Below are 19,677 nucleotides of genomic sequence, written 5' to 3'. Positions count from 1 at the left end.
CCTCTTTTCTTAGAAATGTTTAAATCTTTTGGTGCGATGTATTAATCCTTTTCTTTCAGAGTCAGACACACAAATAGACATGTTTGCTTTACCATACTTGATGGTACAGAAGCTGAAGCACTAGTTTAACAATTTACGTTATGTGCAGAGAAACAAGTTAAAAACTATTTATGCACTTTCAATAAAGCGTTTAAAAAAAACTGTTGGGGGAACGACGACGACTTCGTAACCTAGTTACTTTCAAAGTAACTAAGTTACTCTGATAATCAAGTAATCAGTAAAGTAACTTAGATTACTTTTTAAAGGAGTAATCAGTAATCAGTAATCAGATTACTTTTACAAGTAATCTGTGGCATCACTGTTCCCAAACCAGGAGGTGATGTTACCAGTCAGGATGCTCTCTATTGTGCATGAGTAGAAGTTCTTTAAGATCTTCTGACTCCCTTCGAACTTCCTTAGGCGCCTAAGGAAGTAGAGGCTCTGCCGTGCCTTCTTCACTACACTGTCTATGTGTGTGGTCCATGTCAAGTCCTCGGATATGTGAACTCCGAGGTCCTTGAAATTGTTCACTCTCTCGACCGGTGCCCCATAGATGCTGAGGGTCCTTTGCCCTTGACCTCCTAAAATCCACAATCCGTTCAGGGAGAGGCTGTTATCCTGGCACCACAGCGCCATGTTCTTTTTGTTGTTTGCAGAGATCATCCCCTGAATCAGACCCCTCCATCCAATCCAATTGTCTCCCACCTGGACACACCCACTCCCAGACCTATATATATACCATAATTTCCCCTTGTGAGAAGAGCCCGTTTAGGGACCCCCCCCCACCACAGCTGTGTCATCAGCAAACTTGATGATTGTGTTGCTGTTGTGCTTTGCCACACTCATGCGTGTAAAGTGAGTAGAGGAGGGGGCTCAGAACACAGCCCTGGGGGGCACCTGTGTTGAGAGTGATGGATGAGGAGGTGCAGTTACCTGCTCTCACCACCTGGGGTCTTCCTGTCAGGAAGTCCAAGACCCACTGGCAGAGGTCGTAGTTCAAGCCCAGGTCTCTGAGCTTGACAACAAGCTTGGAGGGGACTATAGACCACTACACTTCTGCGTTACATTGAAATCGGGGAGGAGATTGCGGGGGGAGCAAATTAATGAATGTGGATGAGAGCCGTGATGTAAGTGGTTGCAGATACGGCTGTGGGGGTGCTAGAGACATGATCGAATAGACGTTTATGCGCCTCAATCTCCTGAACACGGCGTGACCCATTCCTAATCGATCAGAACTAAATCGGCAGAGAAAAAGCCCATTTTTAAGCACCTATTCCGCATGCACATGCGCAGAGTGCCCATGGAGTCTGGACGACGCGAGATGACGCACGAATGAATGTGGACTGTTCCATCAGAGGGCGGAGCTTCGGTGGTAATGTGAGTGGCTACAGACCGCTGCACTTAAATATAAACATTAGTCTACCTGGAGACTCAATGAGGTAATTGTAGATGTCGCCATAAGACGCGTCTGGCCATTTATTGGGATCATTTTTTCATTATCCTGTTCGGCTGAAAGGACACTGGCCACCGAAGCTCCCCCCTCTGATGCAACAGTCCACATTCATTCTTGCGTCATCTCGCGTCGTCCAGACTCCATGGGCATAAACGTCTATTCGATCATGTCTCTAGCACCCCCACAGCCGTATCTGCAACCACTTACATCACGGCTCTCATCCACATTCATTCATATGCTCCCCCCGCTATCTCCTCCCCGATTTCAGAATCCCGGAAATGTTGCGGTGGTCTATGGTGTTGAATGCTGAACTGTAGTCAATAAATAGCATTCTCACACATCCCCTGCCTCTTGTCAGGTGGCGTGTATATTTTCCCTAACAGACTTTCACCTCCGTGTTCAGGTTCTGCGATTTGATTGGCCACTGACGTTTCTCTCAAAGCCAATCGTGTTACACCTAGATCTCACTGGTTAAGCTTGGCGACTCTTTCGAAGTTGGTTAAGGTTAGGGTTAAGGTTAGGGTTAGGGTTAGGGTTAGTTGGTTAAGGTTAGGGTTAGTTGCCGCGTCCAGGTGTGATGCTGCCGTGTGCAGCACATGGGCTATGGCGTCCTCCGTGGACCTGTTGGGGTGGTATGCAAATTGCAGGGGGTCCAGGGTGTTGGGGAGGGAGAAACAGATAGCCCTTCACTAGCTTCTCAAAGCAGTTTTGCAAAAAGATGAATTATACTGAATTATATATTCATAATTATATTATATACTATATAATTATATATTTATATTATATATTTATACTGAATTATACTGACCAGAACAAACAGCTCTGTGACTTGTTTTAACATGATGAATTATAAGAGTATTTTAAGAATTGTTGGCACACATGAGTTGTTGTTGCCAACAACAAGAGGACCTTATCTGACCATGTTACATTGATTGATTGATTGAAAACTTTATTAACAGATTGCAGAATGGGTACAATACAGTACAGCTCAATACACACAATTGTTAAGGGGATGCAGACCAGAGAAAGACTTTCGTCTTGTTTACATCAGGGTCCCCCATTTTCAATTCACCAGGACATATATGACATACATGAATATACAGATAGACAGTACTGCTACATCTATACATTTATGACATACCAGATTTGCAAATACAGTACTGTTTGTGATACAAAAAGAGTCCAGAAAAGAGAGTATATACATTTGACATAAAAACTGTACATTGGAGGAGGTTGGGTGGGGTTGGGTGGGGGGTTGGGTAGGAGGGGTTGGGGGGGGGGGGGGGATTGACTTTCCAATGACTTTGCTTCCCCAGTGCTTGTTTCTCCATCTTGTTTCATTCCTCCAGTCAAGAATACCAGTAAACCACCATTCGTCACTGCCATTCCTGTGGATCACCACACCCTTCATAAACCCTGGCAGATCATTTCTCTCGCTCTCTCTTGCATGTGATTCGGCCTCTGTTGTGGTTTGGGCCTTTTGTTTGTTACTGTTATTTACACTACAGTATGGCTCGGCGGCCAGTCAAACTTTATTTTTATTTATTTAACAGATTGCAGAATGGGTACAATACAGTACGGCTCAATACACACAATTTTATAAGGGGATGCAGACCAGAGAAAGACGTTTGTCTTGTTTACATCAGGGTCCCCCATTTTCAATTCATAGTGACATTTATGACATACAAGACATCATGACATTTATGGCATAGGGACATACACAACATACATGACATTAATGGCATAGGGACATACATGACATACAGGGGGGACCCTGATGTAAACAAGACGAAAGTCTTTCTCTGGTCTGCATCCCCTTAACAATTGTATGTATTGAGCTGTACTGTACTGTACCCATTCTGCAATCTGTTAATAAACTTTTCAATCAATCAATCAGGTATTTAGTACTGTTACATTTGTGACATATACGATATTCAAATATACAGTACTGTTACCCATAGATCCTGACAGAGTATATACATATGATGGGGAGGGGACTGTAGAATTGTTTTCATATTTAAGCCAAATAATATATATAATATATTTCTCCCTCCCTCGCTCTCTCTCCCCCTCTCTTTCTGAATATTACACACACAACACAAATATATACACATACACACAGTGGTTGCCTGCAGGAGGTCTGGTTTGATTATGAATCAGAGAGAGAGAGAGAGAGAGAGAGAGAGAGAGAGAGAGAGAGAGAGAGAGAGAGAGAGAGAGAGAGAGAGAGAGAGAGAGAGAGAGAGAGAGAGAGAGAGAGAGAGAGAGAGAGAGAGAGAGATAGAGATATGGCCTGATATCGCCGTCGGAGCGTTTCTCAGCGTCTTGCAAGATATTGCTGACATGGCAGAACATACATTTATACAGTAGCCTGTGGCAGTACAGTATGACTCGGCGAGTCGGCGCCGCCGATAACACAGTATGATAACACAGTATGATATGACCAGTGATCGGCAAGCTACTTGGAAAATGTAGTAAGCTACAGTACAAGTTGCTCTCGATTAAATATAGCTCAACTACAATGGAAGCTATCCCCAGATAAATGTAGCAAGCTACACTACAAGAACATGGCAAAAATAGCTAACTACATCGGCACTACTTTTTTTTTATTTATTTTTTAACTTTATGATCAAGTTTCCACCAAACAAATAGGCAGGCAAAAAAAAGTTCAGTTTGATTGTTTATTAGAAAACTGAAACAAGCCCTCGGTCTGGCTTTTTGTGTCATCATTTTAACATGAACTTGTATTATGTACAAAATGTTAATAAAGTATGAGGAAAGAACTGTGGAAACGTAATAAATAAAAGGCCAAATCAATCAAATAAACACCAGAATATATACTCTCTCTATTGGAATGGAGACTTTTCGGCACAGGATAAACTGCCCACTTTATCAACCAAAAACACACTTCTTCAATATCAGAATTTTAACTAATAATAACTGTCTTACTGCATTTTACTATTATGCTACCATGTCTATACTACCACCAACTATGCTAATATGTCTATACTACTACAGTATGTACTCAGAGTATAACACTCAAGCTTGACACTGCTAGACAAACAATACTACTTATCCTTGGCTGCTAGGCTTGTTGTACACAATTTGTAAGTTGCTTTGAATGAAAGCGTCAGCTAAATGACCAAATGCATTTAAATATGTAACTCACAAAACATTCCATGGCCCCAAAATCATGTGGGGACCCCCCTGGGGGTCCTGACCGACCCACAGGTTGAGAACCACTGCTCTAGGTGATCTTTTCCCTCTTAGTGTATGTATTATTTATGTTAGTTTGTTTTTTCTTTTCTCCACCCCCATAATATTGTTCATTTTCTGCCTACAGTGAAACATGATAGCAGCTATCTGTTAGTTAAAGCTGTTGACAAAAAGTGCACTGACTTGTGTGCTGTTTGGGAACAGTTGACAATGTTTATGTAAAGCTTTTCATCAGCTCACCTGAATGTGTTCTCAAGTTAGTGCTGGGAGTGTGGGAAGTTGAGAGCAGCTTCGTTTTTGGCTGACACAATAAACACCTAAACACATGTTTTAGGCGTTTTTTCAGTCAAACTCATACATTTTTCCAGATAGGGCCATGGAGAGGCATTGTTGTTATTGACATCATCTTCATCAATGCCATCAGCCCTGGAAACATCGAATCCCTCTGCCATTTCACGTGGACTGGTTCATTCATTCATTCATGGTCTGTGTTTTGATTTTTTTACTTGCTGATTTGTGGAGCTGGAGTGGCATGTCCCGCCCTATCCTGCCTCTGATTGGCCTACCCGTAATGTTTTGGCCTAACCTTACCCAATCATGAGTCGTCATACTCATATCTAAACCAACCAACCAATCATAATGGGTTTTCTCCGTTTTTCTTTTCTTTTTTTAGTCTGTTTCTCCGGATAGTAGAGTGTAGCGTTTTACTCACGCTACGTCACTACTTGATTCTAAAAATAGCTGCACTACAGAGAACGCTACTTGGTTCAAAAGTAGCGACGCTACCATCACGCTACTGGGAAATGTAGTTAAGCTATGTAGCGTCGCTACTTGTACCTAGCTACTGCCCATCACTGGATATGACATGGCAGAATATACAGTATGGCTCCCCACACACACACACACACACACACACACACACACACACACAGCGGCATCACTTATGAAAAGTTATTAGGTTATTAGGTACTCACAGACAGTCACCATTGTTGCAGGTCACGCTGCAAAGTAAAGTCAAGCAACGTCCACAATCACAAAGTTCTCCAAGTCCTGTGGGTATTCGGGTATTCTCCTAAACTCTTCTGCAGCTGAGCAAATTTCATTCCTCAATGAATTAATCCGAGAGAGGAATCCGAATTTCAATCAATCAAACAATGCTGTTTGTTTAGACATTAAGACTCACATAACGTTAGCTAGCTATCTGTTGTTTTGATTCGAACATGGCCGTGAGGCATGTATATTTTCCCCAACGCAGTTTCACCGAGGCGATGACGTCGTCATGTTTAGCTTTTAATGTGATTTGATTGGTCAATCGGTGGAAACGGTCTGGACCTGCCCCGCCTCCAGGGCGGCAAATGTGCAGAGGCCAGAGTACTTAGTTTGCTGACAGCCCCGTTTTAAGGTGTGGGCAGGGCTTTAGTTAGCTCAAATCTTATTGGCTATTATTGGTTTTGGACTCCACATACATGAATCACATGGTGGATGCTAGAGAAAGACACCCCTCCCCTCTGCCTCCTCTCCTCTGCTGCAGTGAGCACAGAGTGACTGAGTTTGACAGTGTGTTAGAGAGTGAGAAGGAGAATAGGGAGACATTTCAAAAAAAAATATATATAACATAGAGATGAAAAAGAATGATTTTTTTATTATTATTGTAAAATATATAATTTTTTTTCTTTTTTTCCTTCGTATTTCATATTTCATATTAATTCATATTTTAATAGGGAGGCCTGGCTTCCATTGGCTTCCAGGAAGATTCGCCACTGGGGGTGAGCCGCCATTTCATTTGAGTATTGTCTTCTCCTGTTTTTGTTACTGAATGTATTTTCCTTTACCATAGGTTAGGTTGGTTTGTTTTGAGATAGTGGTGTTTGTTGTGTAGTATCATTTCAGGGTCAAACTGTGCCCCTAGTCCCTTAGCCTGTTCGCCTGTTAAAGGCACAGTGCCGCAGTTTTCATATTTCATGGACTCTAGTGTTTTTTGTGTTCTCCCTTAAAGGGACTGTGCCGCTTTTTGTTATATAATAAATATTGCCCTGTTTTGGCTTACTCTCATACCTGTCTTGTGTTGTGCTATTGGGGTCGGTTTCAAACCATAACATGATTTCTCCTCTGTGGATTTTGATGGTGTACCAGACGAACCGGAAGCAGTAGTGATTAGCACAAGTCCAGAACAATGTCCTCGTCCACAACGAGCTATCAGGAGACCTCAGAGGTATAGATAGAGAAAAAAGCAAGTGGAAAGCTAATGATAATTGGGATCTCAGTGATCCTGGAGGGAGAAAATTGTATATATTTTTTGATTTTATGCTCCCTCTTTTCTTAGAAATGTTTAAATCTTTTGGTGCGATGTATTAATCCTTTTCTTTCAGAGTCAGACACACAAATAGACATGTTTGGTTAATTACATGATAAGTATAGTAAAATAAACAAAAAAGCTGATAAATGGGACGATGTTCTCTTTGTATAGAGAAACGGACCTAGACTGGATGTCAACTTATAATAACTGATAAATGTGTGTGGAAGTGAAATAACGAGGGTGGGGGGTATATGAATGAGTTTTTTTAGGTGGTTTTGCTAAGGTTAAAAGCAGGGGCGGATTTAGGATTGTAGGAGATCCGGGGCTTAGCCCAGATAGGTGCCTGTTTTGTTTTTTTTAATAAAAAAAAAAAAAAAAATCTTTTTTTTAGCCGGCAAGGGGTGGTTTAATGAAAATCCACAGCATTTCTTTTTTGAATTTAATGAACCTGTATGTGCAATTTCCTGCAATATAGAGCCTTCAATCTTGACCAATAAAGCTGCTCTTTTCACTATGAAACTCAACTACGTTATGGTTAGATTTATATATTGGAGGGGATATATCATATTTTTCACATGATCAAAAAGTGGTGGAGCAAGAGCATACCTTTGCTCCCCCAAGTTCAATAGTGGGAGAGCAGAGATGCTCCGAATGCTCTTATGGCCAGGCGTCTATGATTCACTGATACAAAGTAAAATAGTGCAGTGCAATAAAATAGTTAGTAAAATAGAATAAAATAATGCAATAGTGCATTGCAATAAAATAGTTATCATCGTATTTTTTCGGGAGGCCGGTGCATTACAGTAGTCGAGTTAGCTTGAGATAAAGGCATGGATCTGGTTTTCAGCGTCCTTTTGATTTATAAATGGCCATACTTTAGCTATGTTTCTAAGGTGGAAGAATTAAGTTTTTGTCAACTTGTTGATTGTGATTTAAAGCTTAGGTCTGAGTCTACCATAACACCAAGACTTAACTCACTCAAATACAGTTAGCAGCTGGATAGACCACAGATGGAAATTAGCTTCTGCTAAATCTGGTGCAAACATATTTTCATGTAACAATGATGAATTGTCAAAAAAAAAAAAAAATCATTTTTTTTAAATAGATTCTGGGCTTTTCAGAAAACATTCGGGGCTTGAGCCCAAGTAGCCACCCCCTAGCCCCGCCCCTGGTTAAAAGGTTATGATACCTGGGAGGCGTATGACCAGTTTGATTGAGAAATTACTATGGGCATATGTGGGTATATAAAACCCACAACGGGGGACTGTAGTATCATTTCAGGGTCAAACTGTTGTATGAGTCTGATTTCCCCCAAGGTCGGCCTCTACTGGACGAGTCTGATAACTGTAAGATGCAGTGCACACACCTTAGAATAGATTCATTTTTGTTATATAGATATCACTACTCTAGACACATGTCTTATAGACACCTCCTTGAGGGTGACGGTCACGTCCTGTGCCTTCTGCCACGGTAAAACATAGTTTAAGTCTTGAGACAAAGCGTTTAGCATACAGGCGTAACAGTAAACACAGTCTTCTCCTCTCCCCCCACGCTGGAACTTAGTGAAACAATGGGAACTGGGTTTCGAGGTGACTAAATTTAGCATTTGAATAAGTTCTCAGGCTCCTACTAGAAGCTAGAAATAGCATCTGAATAGACAGGCTTGTTTACCCAAGCCAGACCTCCCCGATACCGGCTGTAAAAGATAAAAAGCCATTTGGGGGGTTGTGAAATAGGACCGCTTCAAAGGAAGGCCAAAAAGCAGGCAGGAAACCCTTTTGGTTTGCCAGGATACAGGAACAGCGTTCAAATTGAAACATTGATTTAATATAATTGAATATCAATAACCATACAGGAAATAGCCATAAAAGTAAAGTTGGTTAGCTTAAAAATCCTATGTAAGACGTGTTTGGACTTATTAAAGGAAATATAGTTAATGTGTAATGACATTAGAAAAACTAGCTTGGATTAAAGAAAACTTACCAGTGAATTTAGATATTTGGAGAGTAAATACTTTGATTTAAGGATAATGTACTTGTTAAACAAACCTAACCTAAATCAAAGTAGACAATAGTAGGGAAACTCTACTGTTGTTAAGTCTAAAGCAGTCAGTAAAATCAGTTATAAAGTAGACTCTTACTTCACCTTTGCATTTGAATCAAAAATAGGTTAACTTAGGTATTTAAGTCACTAGGAAATTCGGCAAAAGCATTAACCTATTAGTTTATTAAAGTTAAGAAATAATCCTGGGATTTTAAGATAGTAAAATTAACCCATATACCTTTAAAAAGCTAAAACTCCAGAACAATATTCTTGTTGAAATGGCCGCGATAGATTCCCCCAATCAGGAGGTAGAAATATTTCCCTCTGACGTAAGACTCTAGCGTCCCCCAGGAGGAGGAGTCAAGACATTAAAATAGCTTGCACGACAGAAGGAAGACACGCTTTTCGAACACCACCGAGGCACCGGGAGAGGACGATGAACGAGAATCGGAGAGTAACTGCTGAGAACGAGAAAAGAATCTCTTTGTTTTCTAGGAGACGCCGCCATCAGCTCATAAGCCATTGAAGACCATTATTTTTTATTGTATCTGATTATACTGGTATTTAATGACAAACGGCATAGAGTTTGCTTCCATTAAATATCATTGCACAATTCATTTTCCATTGAACCAGATCCTTGTTATTTCACTTTTTGACTCTGAAATAAAACTGGATCCGAACAGTAAACAACTCTCCCTCCTCCTCATTGATGCTTTCTCCACTGCCGTCCTATAAGACCGTGTTGGTCTTATTATCAGTAAATAGGGGGTAAGGTGTAATTTAGAACACAACGCAGAGTAGAAGAGATAGATGATTTTAAGAACAGATCCTTATTCCCTAAATATGATAGTTGTTTTGGCCGTGGCTCACCCTTGAGTTACTGTGCTTCCTGTTATGTTAATAAATATCCTTTTTGTTTACAAACCTGGTCATCATTTCTGTCAACCAATTTTTATGTTACAGCCCTTTACCCTTAGACCTCAGGGATCGTAACAGACCACATCCTCGCTGGTGTCAGTATTCAGGGGTCGTAACAGACCTCGCTGGTGTCAGTATTCAGGGGTCGTAACAGACCTCGCTGGTGTCAGTATTCAGGGGTCGTAACAGACCACATCCTCGCTGGTGTCAGTATTCAGGGGTCGTAACAGACCTGGCTGGTGTCAGTATTCAGGGGTCGTAACAGACCTCGCTGGTGTCAGTATTCAGGGGTCGTAACAGACCTCGCTGGTGTCAGTATTCAGGGGTCGTAACAGACCTTGCTGGTGTCAGTATTCAGTGTTGCTTGTTTGTGTGTTTTACAGCTTATCAAAATGGCGTCCGTGGGTTCCAGGGGGTCCCCAACTAAATAATTTAATTCACTAGAAATGAATCCCAATGAATGACAATTAAGATCGTATATAGGATTCACTCACGCTGTTATCTGCCCTACAGTAGAGACGGTTATGGACTCATTCTGGACAGAATCACATCTAACTACAGTCTTCTCAGATGGTCCCTGGGATAAAATCCTATCACTATGTACCAATATGGTGGTTCTTGACATGCTGAGACTAGAGAACCACTGTACATTTACAGTGTAAACCAACAAGCCTTGCTATAACATCTCCACTCCAATAGGTGTCACTGTAGCACTCATTATTGGATTCCATTTTCAACACAACTCAAGCATGTGATGGGACCTATGGATGGGACTTGTCTTGTAGTGTTTCTCTGTATCCAGTAGAAGAACTGTAAACACCATGCAGGACACACATCTCAGCCATCACACAACTGAAGAGTGGACCTTGTAACTGGAGACACAGAGGACCTTGCTGATGGACGCTGGTTGACTGGTCAACATGTTATCATTTTTGTAGGTTCTATTTTGACGTTTTCCTTGTTAGGTTATGGTTAGGTTAAGGACTAGGAGTGTTAAGGTTAGGCTATAGACAAGGAGTGTTAAGGTTAGGTTAAGGACAAGGTTAGGTTATAGACAAGGAGTGTTATGGTTAGGTTATAGACAAGGAGTGTTAAGGTTAGGCTATGGACAATGTTAGGTTATAGACAAGGAGTGTTATGGTTAGGTTATAGACAAGGAGTGTTATGGTTAGGCTATGGACACGGTTAGGTTATAGACAAGGAGTGTTATGGTTAGGCTATGGACAAGGTTAGGTTATGGACAAGGAGTGTTATGGTTAGGCTATGGACAAGGTTAGGTTATAGACAAGGAGTGTTATGGTTAGGCTATGGACAAGGTTAGGTTATGGACAAGGAGTGTTATGGTTAGGCTATGGACAAGGTTAGGTTATAGACAAGGAGTGTTATGGTTAGGCTATGGACACGGTTAGGTTATAGACAAGGAGTGTTATGGTTAGGCTATGGACAAGGTTAGGTTATGGACAAGGAGTGTTATGGTTAGGCTATGGACACGGTTAGGTTATAGACAAGGAGTGTTATGGTTAGGCTATGGACAAGGTTAGGTTATAGACAAGGAGTGTTATGGTTAGGCTATGGACACGGTTAGGTTATAGACAAGGAGTGTTATGGTTAGGCTATGGACAAGGTTAGGTTATGGACAAGGAGTGTTAAGGTTAGGCTATGGACACGGTTAGGTTATAGACAAGGAGTGTTATGGTTAGGCTATGGACAAGGTTAGGTTATGGACAACAAGTGGTAATGTTAGGCTATAGACAAGGAGTGTATAGTGGCAATTTACAAAATAAATAGATTTCTTACTTGCCACTTCCGCTCCGGGAATAACCTAGTCTATAAGAGTTTGATCCATCCGTTTGGCTGTTTATAATGAATCCATAATTTATTTCCGATCTGCATAACAAACAAAACTCTCATAATCATCTTAACTGGCTCCCAGTGGAAAAACGGGTTATTCAAATAAAGTTGGGCCTTACCTGTTGAATCTAGAGAGTGTATGTATGGTTGTAACTAACTGTAACTGTCCTCTACTGCTCCCATGACTGCATATATATCTGTGTCCACTGGAGGGCACTATAGGCGGAGCTTCTACAGTCTACGCCAGGTTGGGAGTATATAAGACTTGGCTCCCTCCTATTTTTTATTCTTCCCACAAATGCCTCTCCCGGAGGCGTGTAGCTTATTCCCAGCGGAAGAGTGCGTCGCGTGCTTCCGCGTTTTCCCTGATTGGCTGCGACGGCCATGTGACCGCGGCAGCACGAGAGAGCGGCAGTGCGGAAATAGGCTGCATCCTCCACGTCAAGAAAGACAGACAGGCATTCTCTGTGACAAACCCTAACCTTAACCAACTCCGAAATAATGCCTAACCTTAACCCTCCCACTTAACCCTAACCTTAACCAACTCCGAAATAATGCCTAACCTTAACTTAACCCTAACCTTAACCAACTCCGAAAGAATGCCTAACCTTAACCCTCCCTAACCTTAACCAACTCCGAAAGAATGCCTAACCTTAACCCTCCCTAACCTTAACCAACTCCGAAAGAATGCCTAAACTTAACCAGCGGAAGAATGCACGTTTATAGCGAGAGATGATAAACGTAAAAAAAAAAAAAAAAAAAAAGATTGAAGTGATTTGAACTTGTGACCAACCGCACCACAGGCTCCACAGCACAGTGGCATACCAGTTGAGCTAAGCGTCGAATGAAAATCATCTGGGATTACGGCTACATAATGCCGCAAACTCTGCCGCTCCGCTCTGCGGTTGCCGCGCTGCCGCGGGGCGTGTCGCAGCCAATCAGGGAAAACGCGGAAGCACTCGGCAGCACTCTTCCGCTGGGAATAAAGAATAGGCCTCCCGGAGAGGAGCACACATGAGCTGTTGTGGTCTGAGTCAATGTGAATAAAACACTGCCAGCAGAGCAAGGCCACAGACGGAAACCATGCCTCATATACATATTATTGTCGCCCCATAGCCATTTCTGTTAACATTACCCATAAAATAATGTACAATAGGGTCTCCTCATATTTATCAAATTATTTTATGTGCTTTAGGGACACCAACTCCTATGCAACCAGGGGCAGTTTAACTTTAATTCCAATTTCAAGAGCTCAATGGGGGGGAAATACCTTTCGGTACCTTTTGCAGCCTGTGAGTGGATTAAACTGCCAGTGTCCATAAAAAGTATTGACTCAGAAAGAAAAAAGATATGAAGAAATGGCTTAGTCACACAGGATAATGATATATGCAGGTGTGCTGTAGACATTGTGTTTGTTTGTGTTATTGCATTTTCTTTATTAATTCTTAATGCTTGGAAATTGTATTTATACGTCTTATTTGTGCATAGTGCATACTACAGTAGTCATCTATGGAGGTAAACCGTAAGGTTTTATTGTGTTTTAATCATCGAAGATTTTAGATTATATGTGACCGCGACCAGTGAGCGTGCCTACAACTCTGCATCCTGAGTTCCTTAAAAAGACGATTTTCTTTTATTTTTTTAATTTCATTTATTTTTTTTAATATATATACTTACAGTTCGAGGGTTGAAGAACATATTTAGTATAACAGCGAACATATATAATAACTCTAATTGTAATAAATCTGTGTTTAAAAATGGCTGTTTAAGACCGAGTCTGTTCCTCTGCAACGGATCCCTGTGGGGGCTGGCCCATTTTTGCATGTGAAAGGCTGCTGTTTGGGAGGTACGCCTACACTGTGTTTATATTCACAGAACCTGTTGCTTGCTGCTCAGATAACATTCACCGTTAACATGGCCGCACAAAGATTATCAGATGCTCTTAATAGAGGAAGAGATGGAATGATTATAGACTCCTCGAAGTTAATGAGTGACCACATAACGGACTACGTTCACAGTGACGACGATGACGGTAGTGAGCGGCTAGCTGTATCATCCAACGACGAGGAAACAGAAGGAGCAGGCGTCATTGTCCCAGATGCAATCGAATCTTCCGACGGTGAGGCAGACGATGAGGGAGACGGAGACATTTGCGTTGAAACGGTAGCATTGGGCTTTTGGCTGTACATGTTGTGTACCGGTATTGTATGTAATTTTAGATTGTCAAATAAATTCAATCAATCAATCATCTCATAATGCAGTAGAAAAAGTGTTTTGCTTTCCCGGTCCTCCTCTCACACCCAAGCCACCACCATTTATCAAGGTAAACCATACAGGTGAATAGCTCAGGTAGGTCTCTTAAAGGGGAAGTACACATATTGTTTAAAATCATAGGAATTACAATAACCATAATCAGTGTAAATCATATCATGACTTGTCAATCAAATAATCAATCATCAGTTTTCATATTTCATAAACTCTGCATTTTTATAATTCATAGTTCAAATGATTTCATGATACAAACTCAAAGATGAAATAACAACAAAAAAAAGCCTCCTACAGAGTGTTAAGATTAGGTTATGGACAAGGTTAGGTTATGGACAAGGTTAGGTTATGGACAAGAAGCCACCCAACTCCTCGTCCAAGCAACAGTCATCTCCCGCCTCGACTACTGCAACGCACTGCTTGCTGGCCTCCCGGCCACTGCCACCAAGCCTCTTCAACTCATTCAGAACACAGCGGCCCGCCTGATCTCAAACCTACCGAAGTCGGCCCATGTCACCCCACTTCTTAGGGACCTGCACTGGCTCCCCATTGCTGCACGAATCCGCTTCAAGGCCCTCGACCTAGCATACCGTGTGGCGAAGGGAACCGCTCCCGCCTACCTCCGGTCAATGGTCTCTAACTACACACCCTCAAGACCCCTACACTCTGCATCTTCTGGCCGCCTCAGACCTACTCCTATCCAAGCTACGGGAGGGTCGCCTCAAGAGAAGTCGCCTATTCTCAGTCCTTGCCCCACAATGGTGGAATGAACTACCCACCCCAGTTAGGACAGCTGAAACGCATCCAATCTTTCGCCGTCGTCTAAAGACGCACTTCTTCAACCATTATCTGAAAAAGAAAATTAAAGAAATTAAATAATCTAACCCTAACTAACCTTACTGTCATGCACTTGTCCTAATAAACTAACCTACACTGTAGCACGCAAAACTGAACATTGTTACTCAGCTGATAGAGTTGTACCCTTCCTGATGACATGTCGTACAGAACTTGTAAGTCGCTTTGGATAAAAGAGTCAGCTAAATGACTAAATGTAAATGTATGGACATGGTTAGGCTATGGACATGGTTAGGTTATAGACTAGGAGTGTTAAGGTTAGGTTATGGACAAGGTTAGGTTAAGGACTATGAGTGTTATGGTTAGGTTATGGACAAGGTTAGGTTATAGACTAGGAGTGTTAAGGTTAGGTTATGGACAAGGTTAGGTTAAGGACTAGGAGTGTTAAGGTTAGGTTAAGGACTAGGAGTGTTATGGTTAGGTTATGGACAAGGAGTGTTATGGTTAGGTTATGGACAAGGAGTGTTAGGGTTAGGGTTAGGGTTAGGTTATGGACAAGGTTAGGTTATAGACTAGGAGTGTTAAGGTTAGGTTATGGACAAGGTTAGGTTAAGGACTAGGAGTGTTAAGGTTAGGTTAAGGACTAGGAGTGTTAAGGTTAGGTTAAGGACTAGGAGTGTTATGGTTAGGTTATGGACACGGTTAGGTTATGGACAAGGTTAGGTTAAGGACTAGGAGTGTTATGGTTAGGTTAAGGACTAGGAGTGTTATGGTTAGGTTATGGACAAGGTTAGGTTAAGGACTAGGAGTGTTATGGTTAGGTTATGGACAAGGACCACGCTGTGTGTCAAGGTGAACAACTCCTGCATCGGGTCATCAATGGAAAACACTGCAGGAAGCAGGTAAATGGTGCATTTACAGAACAGCTTTTATCCAAAGCTTTACAATTTGTTCCTCACATTTTACCCATTCACTCACACATTCACACAGATGAGGCGACCATGCAAGGTGCCAACCTGCACATCGGGAGCAATTAGGGGTTAAGTGCTTTGCTCAAGGACACTTCAACATGCTGCCCGGGAGGAGTGGGAAGTGAACCAGCAAGTTCCAAGTGCCAAAGAATAAGAGTCTGAGGCGGAGTCTCAAAAAAGAATGTTGAATATTTATTTTGCATCGAAAATCACAAGATGAACGTTCTATCTGCTACTAGCTTACAGACTGGGTAGCGAGTGCAACACTGTCTAATGTCCGTGCGGATCATTGGAGTAGGGTATATCTGCAGTGCCGCAACCCCATACTCATTGATTAATGATACTAATACTAATCTATACAATCACCTGTTGTTGAATAAATACCATGACTTTCTAGTTATTACTAAAAAACAGTATATATAAAACAGTATCTGTAATAATAATAAAAAAAAAAATTGAATTTATATATATATATATATTTTTTTTTTATGTATGCACTGGTATCGGATCAGTATCGGTATCAGCCGATACCCAAAGCTTAGGTATCGGAATCGGATCGGGAAGGAAAAAATGGTATCGGAAAATCTCTAGTTACAGTGGAAGCAGCTACTAAGCAGGCGGTGGCCTTGTCTGTAAACAAGGAGAGTTGATGCGCGAGGCTGCAAAAAAGACGACTGTCATAAAACCAAAACACACCGCAGTTTTAAATTATTTTACATGACTATTTTGTTACCCTGCCATGTGGCGGACATACCTCTCAGACCTCGCAAATGTCACTCGCCCAATAGCCTCCAGCTGCAACCGCGGAGCGAGCAGCGTCCTGTCTCTCAAGTCGCTGAGTGATGACTGCTTGGCGCCGCCCCGGTATAAAAGAAAATGCCCTTTTTCATGATATTTGGCGCCTCTGATTGGCTCAATTTTGTTTCAATCTGTATGCATCTACAAATCATATTATACCAGGTAGCCAATTCCGTCAGACTGCGAATCAAATTGACGGATCTCCCCAATCAAATTGACGGTAATCCGTCTGGAGACGGAACGCTTTAATGCCTGGGTTTATCTATGTGCAGGTGAATTGACAGGTTTGACATTTCCCTGAATCTTCTCTCTCAAGTGAATTTTCTCATGTTTTCTGAAACATGCTAATGTACTGAATCTCTTATCACACAAACCACAATGATGTGGCTTCTCTCCTGTGTGAATTATCTGGTGTGATTTCAGACTCTCCAGTTGACTAAAGCTCTTTCCACACTGGTCACAGAAGGAGGGCTTCTCTCCTGTGTGAATTCTCTGGTGTGTTTTTAGACTCTCCAGTCGACTAAAGCTCTTCTCACACTGGTCACAGGAGTAGGGCTTCTCTCCTGTGTGAATTCTCTGGTGTTTTTTTTCAGACTCTCCAGTCGACTAAAGCTCTTCTCACACTGGTCACAGGAGTAGGGCTTCTCTCCCCTGTGAATTATCTGGTGTGAATGCATATGATGTTGCTGAATAAAGCCCTGTCCTCACTGGTCACAGGAGTAGGGCTTCTCTCCTGTGTGAATTATCTGGTGTATTTTAAGACTACTCCGGTGACTAAAGCTCTTCTCACACTGGTCACATGAGTAGGGCTTCTCTCCTGTGTGAACGCTCTGGTGTGATTTCAGATGACTCAGGTGACTAAAGCTCTTCTCACACTGGTCACAAAAGTAGGGCTTCCATCCTGTGTGAACGCTCTGGTGTGTTTTAAGACTACTCAGGTCACTAAAGCTCTTCTCACACTGGTCACATGAATAGGGCTTCTCTCCTGTGTGAATTCTCTGGTGTTTTTTAAGACTAGACCGTTCCCTAAAGCTCTTCCCACACTGGTCACAGGAGTAGGGCTTCTCTCCTGTGTGAATTCTCTGGTGTGTTTTAAGACTAGACCGTTCCCTAAAGCTCTTCCCACACTGGTCACAGGAGTAGGGCTTCTCTCCTGTGTGAATTCTCTGGTGTTTTTTAAGACTAGACCGTTCCCTAAAGCTCTTCCCACACTGGTCACAGGAGTAGGGCTTCTCTCCTGTGTGAATTCTCTGGTGTGTTTTAAGACTAGACCGTTGCCTAAAGCTCTTCCCACACTGGTCACAGGAGTAGGGCTTCTCTCCTGTATGAATTCTCTGGTGTGATTTAAGACTACTCAGGTCACTAAAGCTCTTCTCACACTGGTCACAAAAGTAGGGCTTCCATCCTGTGTGAATTCTCTGGTGTGTTTGCAGATAATGTCCCTGACTAAAGCTCTTCTCACACTGGTCACAGGAGTAGGGCTTCTCTCCTGTGTGAATTCTCTGGTGTCTTTTAAGACTAGACCGTTGCCTAAAGCTCTTCCCACACTGGTCACAGGAGTAGGGCTTCTCTCCTGTATGAATTCTCTGGTGTGATTCAAGATGAGACCGTAGACTAAAGCCCTGTCCACACTGGTCACAGGAGTAGGGCTTCTTTCCTGTGTGAATTCTCTGGTGTGATTTAAGATTATACTGTGTCCTAAAGCTCGTCCCACACTGGTCACAGGAGTAGGGCTTCTCTCCTGTGTGAATTCTCTGGTGTTTTTTAAGACTAGACCGTTCCCTAAAGCTCTTCCCACACTGGTCACAGGAGTAGGGCTTCTCTCCTGTGTGAATTATCTGGTGTTTTTTAAGACTAGACCGTTCCCTAAAGCTCTTCCCACACTGGTCACAGGAGTAGGGCTTCTCTCCTGTGTGAATTCTCTGGTGTTTTTTAAGACTAGACCGTTCCCTAAAGCTCTTCCCACACTGGTCACAGGAGTAGGGCTTCTCTCCTGTGTGGGGCTTCTCTCCTGTGTGAATTATCTGGTGCGATTTAAGATGAGACCGTTGACTAAAGCCCTGTCCACACTGGTCACAGGGGTAGGGCTTCTTTCCTGTGTGAATTCTCTGGTGTCTTTTCAGATTACCCAGATGACTAAAGCCCTGTCCACACTGGTCACAGGAGTAGGGCTTCTCTCCTGTGTGAATTATCTGGTGCGATTTAAGATGAGACCGTTGACTAAAGCTCTTCTCACACTGGTCACAGGAGTAGGGCTTCTCTCTTGTGTGAATGCGTTGGTGTTTATCGAGATTGCTCTTTAAACTGAAGCTTTTTCCACACTGGTCACAGCAGAGACCTTTTCTTCCATCCAAGCCTCTTGGTTTCTTCTCAGGCCTGACAGGACAGATATCTGGATGGAGAAGAGTGTCAGAGGAAGGAGAAATTGTGATTTTATTCAGCTTTAGTTTCTATGTAAGAGGTTTATAATGGTACATAGCTGAGTTTTATAGTTTAAGAACAGTGTAGTCCAGAGTAGTCTACAGTTCTAGACTTAAACCACTTTGTTTCAAGCACCAGTTAGTCAACAGTTTCTGGAGCAGGAGTGGTTACATCATGGTCATGGTTAAGGTCAGTTTAATTTAGTCCGGGACTAAAGCCCCTTTAGTCTCAGGTTATGACAGATTTAAGTGTCACCTTATGGATCAAATGTTATATCAAGCTATAGGAAATATCATATCTAATCTCAGTAACAATATATATCATGATATAGTATGTTTTCTGTAAATTGGATGAAACATGTCTACAAAATAAGCATATAATTCAGGACTACTATTTAATAATCCTGAGTGTAAAGGGACATCCAGAACGGGAGACAGAGCGGGGGGGGAATATTCGGCAAAGGAAGCCGGGTCATATACATGATCATGCAACATTAAAAAATGGTTGTAGGAACGGTTTGAGGGAGGTAGGGAGGGGTTTTAGTTTGTGTGGTGTGATAACAATGTTGAAATTGAGAAGTTTAGACTTTAGTTTAGTTTAACAGAAATAAC

At 42.1% G+C, this 19,677-nt stretch overlaps 1 protein-coding gene across 1 annotated transcript in view; it reads right to left on the bottom strand.

Moving 5' to 3' along the window:
• Nucleotides 1–16,136: 16,136 nt before the first annotated feature.
• LOC311233348 (uncharacterized protein) overlaps nucleotides 16,137–19,677 on the bottom strand; it is a gene marked incomplete at its 5' end in the record, with an annotated part of 137,136 nt that continues 133,595 nt past the window's right edge. Inside the window, one exon of the mRNA XM_084320323.1 lies at nucleotides 16,137–19,037. Coding sequence (XP_084176449.1) covers nucleotides 17,350–19,037 — 1,688 coding nt within the window. The 3' untranslated portion in view covers nucleotides 16,137–17,349. The remainder of the gene's footprint in view (nucleotides 19,038–19,677) is intronic.

The sequence above is a fragment of the Notolepis coatsorum genome (genome assembly GCF_963971535.1).
Source record: "Notolepis coatsorum genome assembly, chromosome: 8".
Classification (NCBI taxonomy): Eukaryota; Metazoa; Chordata; class Actinopteri; order Aulopiformes; family Paralepididae; genus Notolepis; species Notolepis coatsorum.
Note: the sequence above shows the minus strand (reverse complement) of the source record. Positions and strands in the feature narration are given on the sequence as shown.